This window comes from Electrophorus electricus, chromosome 4 (assembly GCF_013358815.1).
Source record: "Electrophorus electricus isolate fEleEle1 chromosome 4, fEleEle1.pri, whole genome shotgun sequence".
Taxonomy (NCBI): Eukaryota; Metazoa; Chordata; class Actinopteri; order Gymnotiformes; family Gymnotidae; genus Electrophorus; species Electrophorus electricus.
This window is the reverse complement of record NC_049538.1, coordinates 17,139,560-17,151,488: the sequence shown is the minus strand read 5'-3', so window position 1 is coordinate 17,151,488 and position 11,929 is coordinate 17,139,560. Positions and strand designations below refer to the sequence as shown.

Below are 11,929 nucleotides of genomic sequence, written 5' to 3'. Positions count from 1 at the left end.
GTCCTGCAACTGACGGCCTATAAGAAAAAAATCGGAGGAAATCGTAAGTTGAACGACCTCGTAGTGAATGTCAGGTAGACATTAGCGAGTGTTCGTGATGAAACGCGAGCCAGCCGCAGAGCGCAGACTAACCGTGAATCACACCGACACAACGACCTAGAAACGAGAGCAGGAAATACCTTACAATACGGGCTGCTGGCTCGCTATTTAATGGTCGCTTTCCTTAGAAATTTTTTTTTTTTAATATTATAAGTACGCGTACATAGAGGGTAAGACATGTATGGAAAATAGTCTCAAAATATGAATCTACACATTTAAGATTTGCGTGTTTTGACGGGTTCGGGCGCAGTCGAGCTGTCGCTGGAGCTAATATGCGCATTGAATACTCTGTGAATCACAAAAGATATTAGTTTTTTAACATGTTAAACAGTACCTATGATGTTAGCCAGCTCATTGAAATCACATCTCTCCCTTATAGCCCTCTGGCCTGTTTTGTTCCTGTGATATAGAAGCAGGTTAATTCACATTGTAGAATTGTATATTTTAGAAAAATTGTAGATGCTCATCTTAACTGACAAGTGCTGAGCATACTTGCGATATTCCCATCAGTTCACATCAGAAAACCGGATTATAAAGCGTGCTGATGCTGAATGCTGGGGTCGCCAGTGGCTGTTCGTTATGTAAAATAACAGGTTTCGGAAGCACGCTGCCTCGGTAGGCCTTGCACAGTCATATAAAGTAGTTGCCAGTTGGGTGTGGTTTAGTTGGGGAGAACTTTGTAAACTGTCGTTTAGATAGTAACGACGAAACCGTCTTGAACTGAGCGGAAGAGGTCCACCCCCTCCCCATTTCCATACACTCTAACTGGGAAAGCCACGTAAGAGGGCCACCGCAGTGGTTTATGAAGGGCAGCTGTGGCAGCCCTATCCTGCTGCCACAATGCTGCTTTTCTTTTGTGAAGCTCTCCCTTACTTCACACAGTGTTGAATAGGGACTGAGCTCATTGCCACATCCACATACAAACCTGATGATAACCCAATACTATAATTTCCGAATCCTCTCAGATGTGGAAAGCAGTAGCTGGTCGTTCACTCAGCGTTACCGTTGATGAAGGTGCGGACGACTGGGAGACTGATCCTGACTTTGAGGTGAGGCAGGCTTGCCTCATAACTCTTTTCTAACCTGTAGTTATTGAACCTCCACCACCTCTCTCCTGTTCCGTTTAGCTAAAACCTTGCTGGCTTATTTAAAAACTAAAATGTAGATGTTCAGTATGGGGCTTTCTACCTCTCCCTTATCTCTGGTCTCGTGTCTCCGTATTGGCTGCGTGCAGAACGATGTCACTGAGAAGGAGCAGAGATGGGGAGCAAAGACAGTGGAAGGCTCGGGCCATCAGGAACACATCAAGTGAGTCAGGATTTTGGATTCGATGCTAGCATCACTGATGTAGTTGCACTGAGAACAAAATAAATGTCTCTGACTTTCTTTGGCTCTGTAATTGGGACCTAAATGGTTCAGAATAGTCTAGCTGTATTAATCAGACATCCATTATACATGTGCCAGCAGCACCCACAAGGGTAGGCTAAGAGTGTATGTGTGTATGATTTTGAAAGGTATGGATTGAGGGTGTGAGATTGAAAAGAGGTTGTGGGCTTTGGTGTGCAAGTATGGGGGTCATCGATTCCATCAGCTTTAAGCCAGCGGTCAGAGACCCATTTTCATACTGTCAAAGCAAGGCTTGAGATGGCAGAGGTATGGCCAGGGGGGTGGGTCGGGGCTGGCTTGTTTTTGACTCTGTGGGAACCATTGGAGTGTCTGCTTTGTGAGCATTTCTGTAGCCACTGCTCTCTGTCCACCATGCTTTCCAGCATCCACAAGCTACGTGAGAAGGTGTCGTCGGAGCACAATGACCTGAAGCAGAAGGAGCTGGAGAACATGCCACAGGCCTCGCACGGTTACGGGGGCAAATTCGGTGTGCAGGAGGACCGCATGGACAAGGTGGAATGCCCTGCTGTCTTCTGCCTCTCTCCCCCTCTCTATCTAACCATCCCTCTCTCTCTCTCTCACTTTTCCTTTAGTGCTCTTTTCTGAAGCCCAATGTGCAAAGCTCTTCTTGTCTTGTTGTGGACTTCTCATTTTGCCCTTGTGCTCAGTACAAGCTGAAGTTCAGTGATGTGGATCCCATTGTTCTGAACAGAGTCGTTTGCATGCTTTCGCTCCCACTGGTTGTGGTACAGTGAAACAGATCCATTTCAACTAATCAATACATGAGTTAAAATGTCCCAGGCATTTACAGCTAAACCCGCTCTGCAGATCAATAGAGAGCCTCAGCTGTGACTAAAGGGCAGATGCATGCTGCCTTTCACAATGACATGAGCCCAAGCTGGCATACAAATTGAACTGTCAAACATACTACAGTTGTTTGCCTGGGTGATGGGTTACAAATCGCTATTCTTGACGTGAATAGGCCCAAAAAGTATGTTTCTTTCTCTCACACACACAGACGCGCATGTACACAGGCGCATGCACAAACATCAGTGAGCCACAGCCTGTCAGCAAAGTCGGATTGCTTGAAACCGCCCTGGCTACAGTACTGACTGTCGATGTGACGGTCTCTGTGTGACGCTGCTCACATCACCAGGGTTCTGGATCGTTTCCCTGTTACTTAACTGCCAGTGTGGGAGAAAGAGAAGCAGGAATGAAAGAAAAGCCATGTGATGTGGCTGATGTGGCCACACAGAAGAAAGTTGAAGGAGGAGTGTGGGATGACACGCTTTTATATTTGATTCCTTCCTCAGTGTGGTGGCTTATTGAATTTCAGGTGCATTTTAAACTATGAGGAAACCCTTACATTCTACTACTGTGTATTTTCTGTAGTGCATATTTTCTCTCTTTTAAATGAAAGATTGAGGGAAAAATCTCAAATTCCCATAGATTTTCAAGATAATAAATATAATTGACCACAACATGGCTTTGATAACCAAATTTTGCTTCTTTATTTTTGTGCTGGCGTTATGAGAGTGATGTAATTTTAAGATTGTGACCACAAGTGGATAAATAGAATCTGACCTCCCCCTCTTCCTCTCTTTCTCCTTGTCCCCTTGACCTCCTCTCTCTAGTCTGCTGTGGGCCATGACTACCAGAGTAAGCTGTCCAAGCACTGCTCGCAGACAGACACTTCTAAAGGATTTGGGGGAAAGTTTGGTGTACAGTCTGACCGTGTGGACCAGGTATGGCCCTGCAAGTGCCTGCGTATACCACTTGATTGCGCACTTGTTGCTGCCCTGAAAGTGACTCCACCCACCGTTGGGTGGGGCTTGATGAGATGTCTCCAGAAGGAATGACTTGGCTGTGATTTTGTTTTGCTTGCGTTTCCCCCCCCCCCCCCCAGTCAGCTGTAGGGTTCGAGTACGCTGGGAAGACGGAGAAGCATGCCTCGCAGAAAGGTGACGTTCCTCTCTTTGGTCTGTGTGGAGCTCAGGAAAGCTTGTCTGGTGGAGGGTGCGTGAGCCCCACCGTGATGCTCTAAACTGCCATGCACATTTGAGGCCTGCCTTCACAGCTGAATCAGTGCCAACTTGTATCTGCATAATCTGTCAGTGCAGTTTCCTGTTTCTTCCTGCTGAATTGCAGTATTGCTGTAATTGGTCCCCCCCATACGGGGAGGACTCTTGTTAGAGCGGTGAGCTGCTGTGATTCTCCGCCGCTGTGCTGTATCCCACAATGAGACACTCGGGTGTTTGCAACATAAACGAAAATATTTAGCAAAAACACGTGTAAAACCTTTGCTTGTTTGCTCACCAGTCTCCCAGTGTGAAACCCAGCACCTTTCAAAAACGTGCTGCATTAGTCTTCAGTAAGCTAATTATGCAGATAGAACAGCAGAGCTTGTTCTTAAAGGCCCAATCAGAGATTTGTGCAGGCCAAGTCAGGCTTTGCTCCTGCTACACATGCCTCTAAAAAACAGGTGGCCACAGATCTGTATTAAAATGCTCCTGTCGTGCAGGACCTGCAGAGGCCAGTTTGGGGCTGTTCGGAGCTCTTGGGTCAGTCGGCCGTTTGCTTTGCGGAGTTGCTGCGTGCTCACCTTGCCATGATCAAAATCTCGCTGAGATGTGACCTGTCCCATCCACACAAATGATTAATGATTTTGAAAAAGCAATAATTACATTCCATTGGAACCAGTCATTTGGTGCTTTTAAATCTGATTTTATTATTATTTCATTTATGACCAGGTGATGGCTGATCACAGTATGCTTAGATCCCTATGCATTATATGATGTGTGCTTCCTAGAATTTGATTTGCTAACTGATGCATATGGACTGAGCACCCACAGAATAGTTCTGAGCCTGGAGTTCTGCAGTGGGGCGGGGGGGGTGGACATGGGCCCTGGAGGGTTGGACTGGGTCGGCACTAAACAGCGCAATGCACTGCTCCCTTCAAGCCCCTCTCACTCTTGGGTCAGAACCCCCCCGACATGTCCGGCTTGTGATCATGCTTGCTTCTGTTCTCTGCTCCGCGTGATGTCTGTTGCTTTTTTTTTTTTTCTTCACAAATCCATCCATCGATCCATCGATCCATCCACCTTCACGCTCCGCCCCCGGCCCTACTCCACCCGCCCTGTGCTTGGCTGTTGCGTGCTGCACACGTGCCCTCCCACCATAGACTACGCCACTGGGTTCGGTGGCCGCTATGGGGTACAGGCAGACCGCGTGGACCAGAGTGCTGTAGGCTTTGATTACCAGGGCAAAATCGACAAACACGAATCCCAGAAAGGTTTGTTCCCTGCCTGCCCCCCCCTCCTGTGTATCTGTCTGTCTCTCTCTCCCACACACACACACACACACACCCAACAGCACCTGCTAGGTGCTAGGCTAACAAAATGCCTGCTTTGTCATTTTAATATCTTCCCCTCTTTAAAAGGTTATTCCGGCATGTTTATTATGTTTATATTTTTATTATGTAAATAATAAGCTTTACTACTTTCCTGATGGTAAAAGGAAAATGGTTGCATTCAAATGACACAAACAGAATTTTAACTGCATGCTTTCCCCTCTCTCTCTCCTGCGTCACCCTCTTCTGGGGACTCCAGACTACACCAAGGGCTTCGGTGGCAAGTTTGGTGTGGAGACTGATAAAGTAGATAAGAGTGCCGTAGGCTTTGAGTATCAGGGGAAGACTGAAAAGCACGAGTCACAGAAAGGTGACGACCCTCTTCCTAAACTAATTGTTCAATCACATCTGTTTATTATAAACTTTGGCATACTTCTGCAATTTTTCTTCATCCAAGTACCTCTTGTGCCAGCATCAGTATAGAGTTCCTCTTTTGTATCATCTATTGTACGTTGTTGTAATTGCAGGTTTGTGCTGTGTCTATTAAACTCGAATTGCTTGCAGCCTTCCAAATCAGTATAATCTCTACTGTGACATTCCGTGCCCAAAATGATCTGTGTTGACTATCCAGTTGGAAAATAAGTACTTTTTGTTCCACGGTGGGGAGAAGGCAGGCAAATATTAGTCACTTTGTTTCTAAATGGGGAGCAGATTTTCGGTCTCTGTGCCTCTTTAATGATCTGCGTATGGCTGTTCCTTACATGAGTTTCAGCAAAGCTTGCAGTGAGGTAGACTGCTTTTTTTTTTTTATTAGCACACTATGAAGGGGCAGTTTCAGTTCTCAGGTGAACGTATCTACTGAATGCAGTAATGAAAGTGTGTGTGGGTGTGTGACAGACTATGTGAAGGGTTTTGGAGGGAAGTTTGGTGTGCAGACAGACCGCCAGGACAAATCTGCAGTTGGCTGGGACCATCAAGAGAAAGTCCAGCTTCATGAGTCTCAGAAAGGTAGCATGCGCGAGCGAACACACACACACTTTTCTCCTGGGTGGAAGAGGCACGTAATGAAGTAAAGCTCTTTTTTTAAATTTATTTCCCTGTATGTATATATGTATGTATGTGAGTGAGTTTTGCTATTAATAAGGTTTGTGTATTTAATAGTCAGATTGAAACTATGTAGTTCCATAAACTTTTCTGTCCCTCTGTTCTGCTAAATCATCTTTCTTTCTTTTTTCTTTTTTTGACTGACATTGAATGAGAGCTTCCATGTGCAGTGTTTTGTCGAGGTGAACCGGTGTGTTCATTCTCTCCAGTCGTCCCTGGCAGCAATTTCCTCATGGAAAAGTGCTTTTCATTTTTCCTCCTGTAAATGGTGTTCCTTGTCTGGGCTGTCACATTCTATGTACATGTGTTCGTAAGTCTGTGTGTGTCTCTGTGGGCTCCCTCTCTTTCTCTCTCTTTGCAGACTACAAGCGTGGGTTTGGCGGGAAGTATGGGGTGGAAGTGGACAAACAGGACAAGTGTGCTCTGGGTTTTGACCACAAAGAGAGCCTGGCCAAGCATGAGTCTCAACAAGGCACCGTCTCTGCCCCTTCACACCCGTGCCTCACCCTTTTCCCCGCCTCCCACACACACACACACACACACACTCTTTGCCTGGCCTTTCTCGGTGCACCAGCTACACCTGGCCTTCCCCTGCCCCATGACCATCTGATTTGAGATGGCTGCACTGATCTTGATTGGTACCCACCTGCCCCAGCTCCAGCGTCCAGAGGCACAGGATCGTGACTGTCATGGTGCCCAGAACCCTAGCCACACATGCTCTAAATACCTCCCAGTTAAATCAGCATTTAGCATTTAGTTTCAGCATTAGTTGCAATAGCTTCACATAGGCCTCCTCTGTTCAATAATTGGAGGTAAGCTATCTAAGAAGTTGGCTGCTTGGCTGTCACTTTTGATTTGTATTCCCAAATTATCCTCTTCATGCAGACTACTGACCATGTGCCATTCTGGATGCTGCTGGGCAGACCCCCCACTCCCGTGCTTGTCGTCCAGCCTCTACCCTATTTATATACGTATTTGCTTTTGATATGATGGCGTCTCCTGCCAGATCTCCTGAAGCACCCTAAGCATTGTCTGGCTTGCAGGCCTTGTACAGGCCACTGTTCTGTGTGCATCCCCCCGCCCCCTGCAGACCTGCGGCCCCTCCAACTGTCCCTCAGCCACAGAAGCGCCCCGAAGCGGAAGCAGCGTCCCTACCCGAGTGCCACAGTTGCGGAGGGCGACGGCCTCCACCCCCTCCCGTCTCTCCACCCCTCATTCCGCCTCTCTGTCTGTGATTGGCTGTCTTTCTTTGACAGGTTTGCACGAGCTGCCGCTCAGCATGGCTCCCCCAGCTTCTGCGTCCAAGGAGGAACACTGGCTCTCGCGAGCCGCAAGCACTGCGCGGAACATTTTCAGTCATTCAATTTTTAAAATTTTTCTCTCTTCCTCTAGATTACTCTAAAGGGTTTGGCGGGAAGTACGGCGTAGAGAAAGACCGAATGGACAAGGTATACACTCCGCTTGCCAAATCTACGGCACATCTGAATGTCTGAGGTGGAAGAAAATGGCTGCGCTGAGCTGGTGGATGGAGAACTCAGGCTGTTTTGCGTTTGCTCTTTTTCCTGTGTTTAGAGCGCCGGAACATTCGAGGAGGTAGAGAAGCCCCGCGCTGTTTATCAGAAGACCAGACCGGTCGAAGCAGGCAAGAGCGTTTTATCTGCGCCAAATATCTTGGGGAATGATGTTGATGCAGGAAAGAGCACACACGTGGCTTCGGTTTTACTGTAACAAACGTGCACACGTCAGTTTGTGATGATCTGAAAGAGTACATTCTGAGGCTGTGCGCGCGTGCACAGGTGGCAGTGGAACGAGCAGTATTAAGGCTCGCTTCGAGAATCTTGCCAAGGAGAAGGAGGAAGAGGACAAGAAGCGAGCTCAAGAGGAGAGGGCCAGGAGGCAGGCCACGGAGAAGCAAGAACAAGAGCAGGCCCGCAAAAACACGGAGGTGGGTGGGCAGCGCTCTGTCTTCTGTCTGTCCATGTCTGTTTCGAGTCATCAATGGGAGAAACTTTTATGTGAAAATTCACCATATACACGGACTGTTTTTTTGTTTTTTTTTTTAAATGTTTTATTTTGTGTGTGTATCTAAAAGCATTAGGCATGCCTTCTTTCATAGCTTTACCTAGTCATCTTGGTCATCATGCCGGGGTCCACCAGTTGTGAACTGGAAGATGCTTATTTTACATTTAATTAGCTTACTCATTTGTCATCATGAACCACCTGCTTCTGGTTTCAGAGCAGACCCTAAAATGTCTCTCTTGTGGTTAATAACATTAGGGTTAATTGGCCAAAACATTATTGTCCAAATGTTAGTTTTATGCTTGACCTATATTTTAAAAAGCTAAAATGTAGAGGCCTGTCAATGAGTATTGTGCAAACTTCATGCTGAACTCCTCACACTTGCCTCAAACCATGAATTTTACTCTTATCTATAAAAAGGGGTGAAGTATGTCACATGGCTAAAAATAGCAGCAGTGTTTTTCCCATACTTTTGTCCGTTTTTATTGATATCAGTGTCAGAAACCATACTGGGAATTTGAGATTATGTAACATCTCTGTGTGGTTTGAGGTCAGTGTGTGATGATTTTGGCTTTACAAGAAGATAATTAGTGGGCGTAAATGATCTTTTTGTGTTGGGCGAGTTGAATCTCTTGGCTGCAGTGTAAAAACTAAAGGAGCAATATTTGAGCTCCAAACATGTGTTGGCAGATTTGTAGTGTTCCCCCTTATCCAAAATACAAAGTTGTTTTGTTTTTTTCAGATTATGGTATATCCAGTAAAGTCTAATCAGGGGGAGGTGTTTGATGGTCCAAAGATGGGAGCTAAGTCAGTTCAGCATTTAGATCTAAAACATCACATCACCATTATGGTGGTAAGCTGGTGTGCCTGCAAAAATATAGCTAATGTCTTGTACTACTGTACATGACAAGCTGAACTTAATGAGTGATCCTTTTGCATGACTTTTGATATCTTATTGAGCTGGTAAATGGATTGTAAAGACGCATGATTGTAACATGGTGCTAACAAGTACTATTAGTCCTGTATAGCACAGCTTGACACGATTCATCTTGTTTGAGCGTTGGACCTTCTATTTTATTGTATTTGGGGTGAAATAAATCAAAATAAAGCAAAATTTTGTTGCTTAGTTGAGCTAAACATAGCGTAGAGTGACCCATACAACTGAATCGGTCGCCTTTTGTGTTCACGACGGATGTAAACGTGTCGCATCTAAACACAAAGCTGGACAACACCAGCCAGAAATCCTGCTTCATAAAGACAGCTATATACACAATTTAATCATGTTAAGGACAACATGGGCAAAACGAGTCAGTCGGGTCTGTGATTTGTGTGTTTCCATCTTGCATGTCCTAAGCATGCTATCTTCGGTTCACTTTAGGACAGTGCCAAAGCTCGGGTTCCCTCCCCTCAGCCTGGTCCCGTCTCCAAGGCTCCAGACTTCCAGGTATCTGAACTCGCACTTGGTCTACCAGAGACTGAGACTCCATGCTTCTACACCTAGGCTACATAGCCTGTCACTCACTAAGGTTATGTAGTGCAAACCAGGCATAGTGTGAGAATTATAGTTCATAGATTACCATTAGGTAATAATTGCACATCTATGAGTAATAATAAAAAGGTAGTTCCCAGTCCTGAAAAGTTTCCTCAGCAAATTTTTTTGTTCACCTGACTCAATGCATGGAGCCTTGATAATAATTAGCTAAAGAATTTAATCAGATTTGTTACAGCAGGAAAAAAAACAAAAACAAATGCACACTGACCTCCCCTGGGTTTATAAAAACACTGTCCTGATTCATGTACCTAGTTCCCCTTTCTGCTTTTCCAAGTGACATATCACCCTCTAGTGTTCAACATGGGTAACACAGCCTTTCCTTCATTTCAGTCATTTAAAAACAGGTCCTCTCTGTTTCTGGAGAAGTTCAAAAGGTCTTGCATACGTTTGCCTTCCATAGGCTAAGTTGCTATCCCTGTGTGTGTGTGTGTGTGTGTGTGTGTGTGGGAACCCTGACGTTTAGAAAACAGTGGTGGAGACTGAGAACTTGTATGAGGTGGAACCAGACACGGAGCCCACGTGCGAACAACCTGCTGAGGAACCCCTTTACCAGAATCAAAACCTGGAGCCGGCGCTGGAGGGGCGTTACCAGGCCACAGGTGCCACCACCACCAACCCCTTCAGACTGTGTGCTGGGCCTCATTCAGCCAGTTCATTTCCATCAACAGCACAGTGTACAGGTTCTCACTCCTAAAGATGGTGCTGCTGTTACGCTGCTGCTATGCAGCCTGTACACAGGGAATTTTTGTGCTTTGCTTCATTTTATTTTTTAAAATCCAAATACAGCTCTAAATTTTCAGAATTTCAACCATTTTGTATTCATTATAGCTCATTATAGTACATTGCGGAATTGCTCCTGTGTAATCAAACTTGACCTGTAACTTTACTACTGAGGCCACCTGTGTAGTAAATTACTTGGAAAGCATTGTTGGAGGCTGGCACACTGAGCTGTGTGTGTCGCTGCGTGTCCATAGATTCTCCGTCCTATGAGTATGGGGAGGATCTCGGAGTGACTGCAGTGGCCCTGTATGATTATCAGGCTGGTGAGTAGTCTGATTTATATATACAGAAACACGCATGCATGCACACACAGCATCACTTTTTTTTTTCTTTTCTTTTTTTTTTCCCATGTTTACAGCTGGTGATGACGAGATCTCGTTTGATCCTGATGACATCATCACCAACATCGAGATGATTGATGAGGGCTGGTGGAGGGGCGTGTGCAGAGGGGCTTATGGACTCTTTCCGGCCAATTACGTCGAGGTGCGGCAGTAAGGTCGTCCTCTGGCTGCCACGCCCACCTCCCTGGAGGAGAGGGGTCTCCTTGCACGTCCGTTCGTTTTTCCCTCTTGTCCCACTACTTTCATCTCTTGTGGAGCTTCTGAAGTGTTAGGCGTTCTCAGGTCTTTCTATCTGTTCCTCACTTCCCGTCCCTTCTCTGTCCCTTCCAGAACGAACAGGACCCTGCTGCTTTGAACTAGTCATTAGGACACTAGTCCTGTTTTGAGAGGAAGCACTTCCTACATCTGCGTCATTATCATATAATTCATATTACAGCATATTTAGTCTATGATCGCGTCATGTCTCTGTAATCACACAAGAGAAATGATCTTTCTATGGTTTAGGTGAAAGCTTGGCTTTTTCTTTTTCATGTTTATGAAGATGTAGACTGAGACCTGAGTGAAGCTTCTTGCTATGACCATTTTCCATTTGCAACACTAATGGGTGTAATTTTGTAGCTAGTAGTTGATTCAGAACATGACGAAAAAAAAATATTAGTCAACTTCCAGCCCCACCCCTCGACTTACTGCCATGCAGAGCCAGCACTGCACCCACCTCTGCAGTTAACTCAGGTTTGGCTGCAGGAGTTCACTTTCTCCTGGCTGTTCCAGGATGTGTGATGGAAAAGAACATTGTTTTTCTGATTGAAGAGATTTATATTAAGTCTGAGACGTAGCACAGACGTGTGGTTCTCTGGCCTCTTAAAGTGTAGATAAGATCACTATCGGTGTCCCTGCCATGCAGTGCTGTTCCCATGCTCAGTTTTGGTCTATGTTGCTGTCCTCACTGTGATCTGTGGTTTACTGGACACTGGGCCAATGTACCCTGTTCAAAATGACCGACACAATGTAACATGAGCAACTGAGTGTCTGTCAGACGGGACACTGTCCTACGGCTATTTTTGATTTGGTATTATCTTAATATATACATTTAGCTTAATTTTATCAAGTGACATGCTAGTCCCATTCTGGTACAGTGGGATTCTGATTCAGTAGTGATGCATCTAGTGTATATCTTTTTGGGTTGGGTTTTTTTTAATAAAAGTGACCTTTTCAAATCTTATTTTTATCTGTATTTTGCTGGCTTAAATCTCATTACATGCTTTTTTTTTTTTTTTTTTTTTGTAAGAAATGGAATTT

The 11,929-nt window shown here is 45.4% G+C and overlaps 1 protein-coding gene across 5 annotated transcripts in view; it reads left to right on the top strand.

The window, feature by feature from the left end:
* Positions 1–11,913, top strand: part of LOC113580128 (src substrate protein p85) — a 12,019-nt gene extending 106 nt beyond the window's left edge. The window contains exons 1-18 of one of the 5 annotated variants that reach the window (XM_027014474.2): positions 1–43; positions 1,065–1,148; positions 1,334–1,407; positions 1,869–1,998; positions 3,120–3,230; positions 3,392–3,446; positions 4,667–4,777; positions 5,094–5,204; positions 5,732–5,842; positions 6,300–6,410; positions 7,331–7,386; positions 7,511–7,580; positions 7,735–7,883; positions 9,336–9,401; positions 9,973–10,108; positions 10,484–10,552; positions 10,648–10,772; positions 10,961–11,913. The exon at positions 1–43 is cut by the window's left edge and continues 105 nt beyond it. In XM_027014474.2, coding sequence (XP_026870275.2) covers positions 1,065–1,148; positions 1,334–1,407; positions 1,869–1,998; positions 3,120–3,230; positions 3,392–3,446; positions 4,667–4,777; positions 5,094–5,204; positions 5,732–5,842; positions 6,300–6,410; positions 7,331–7,386; positions 7,511–7,580; positions 7,735–7,883; positions 9,336–9,401; positions 9,973–10,108; positions 10,484–10,552; positions 10,648–10,772; positions 10,961–10,990 — 1,599 coding nt within the window. In that variant the 5' untranslated portion in view covers positions 1–43 and the 3' untranslated portion in view covers positions 10,991–11,913. Of the gene's footprint in view, positions 44–1,064; positions 1,149–1,333; positions 1,408–1,868; positions 1,999–3,119; positions 3,231–3,391; positions 3,447–4,666; positions 4,778–5,093; positions 5,205–5,731; positions 5,843–6,299; positions 6,411–7,330; positions 7,387–7,510; positions 7,581–7,734; positions 7,884–9,335; positions 9,402–9,972; positions 10,109–10,483; positions 10,553–10,647 lie in introns of all 5 variants that reach the window. The other 4 variants (XM_027014477.2, XM_027014476.2, XM_027014475.2 and 1 more) reach the window with 4 other exon arrangements.
* The last annotated feature ends 16 nt before the right edge of the window (positions 11,914–11,929 follow it).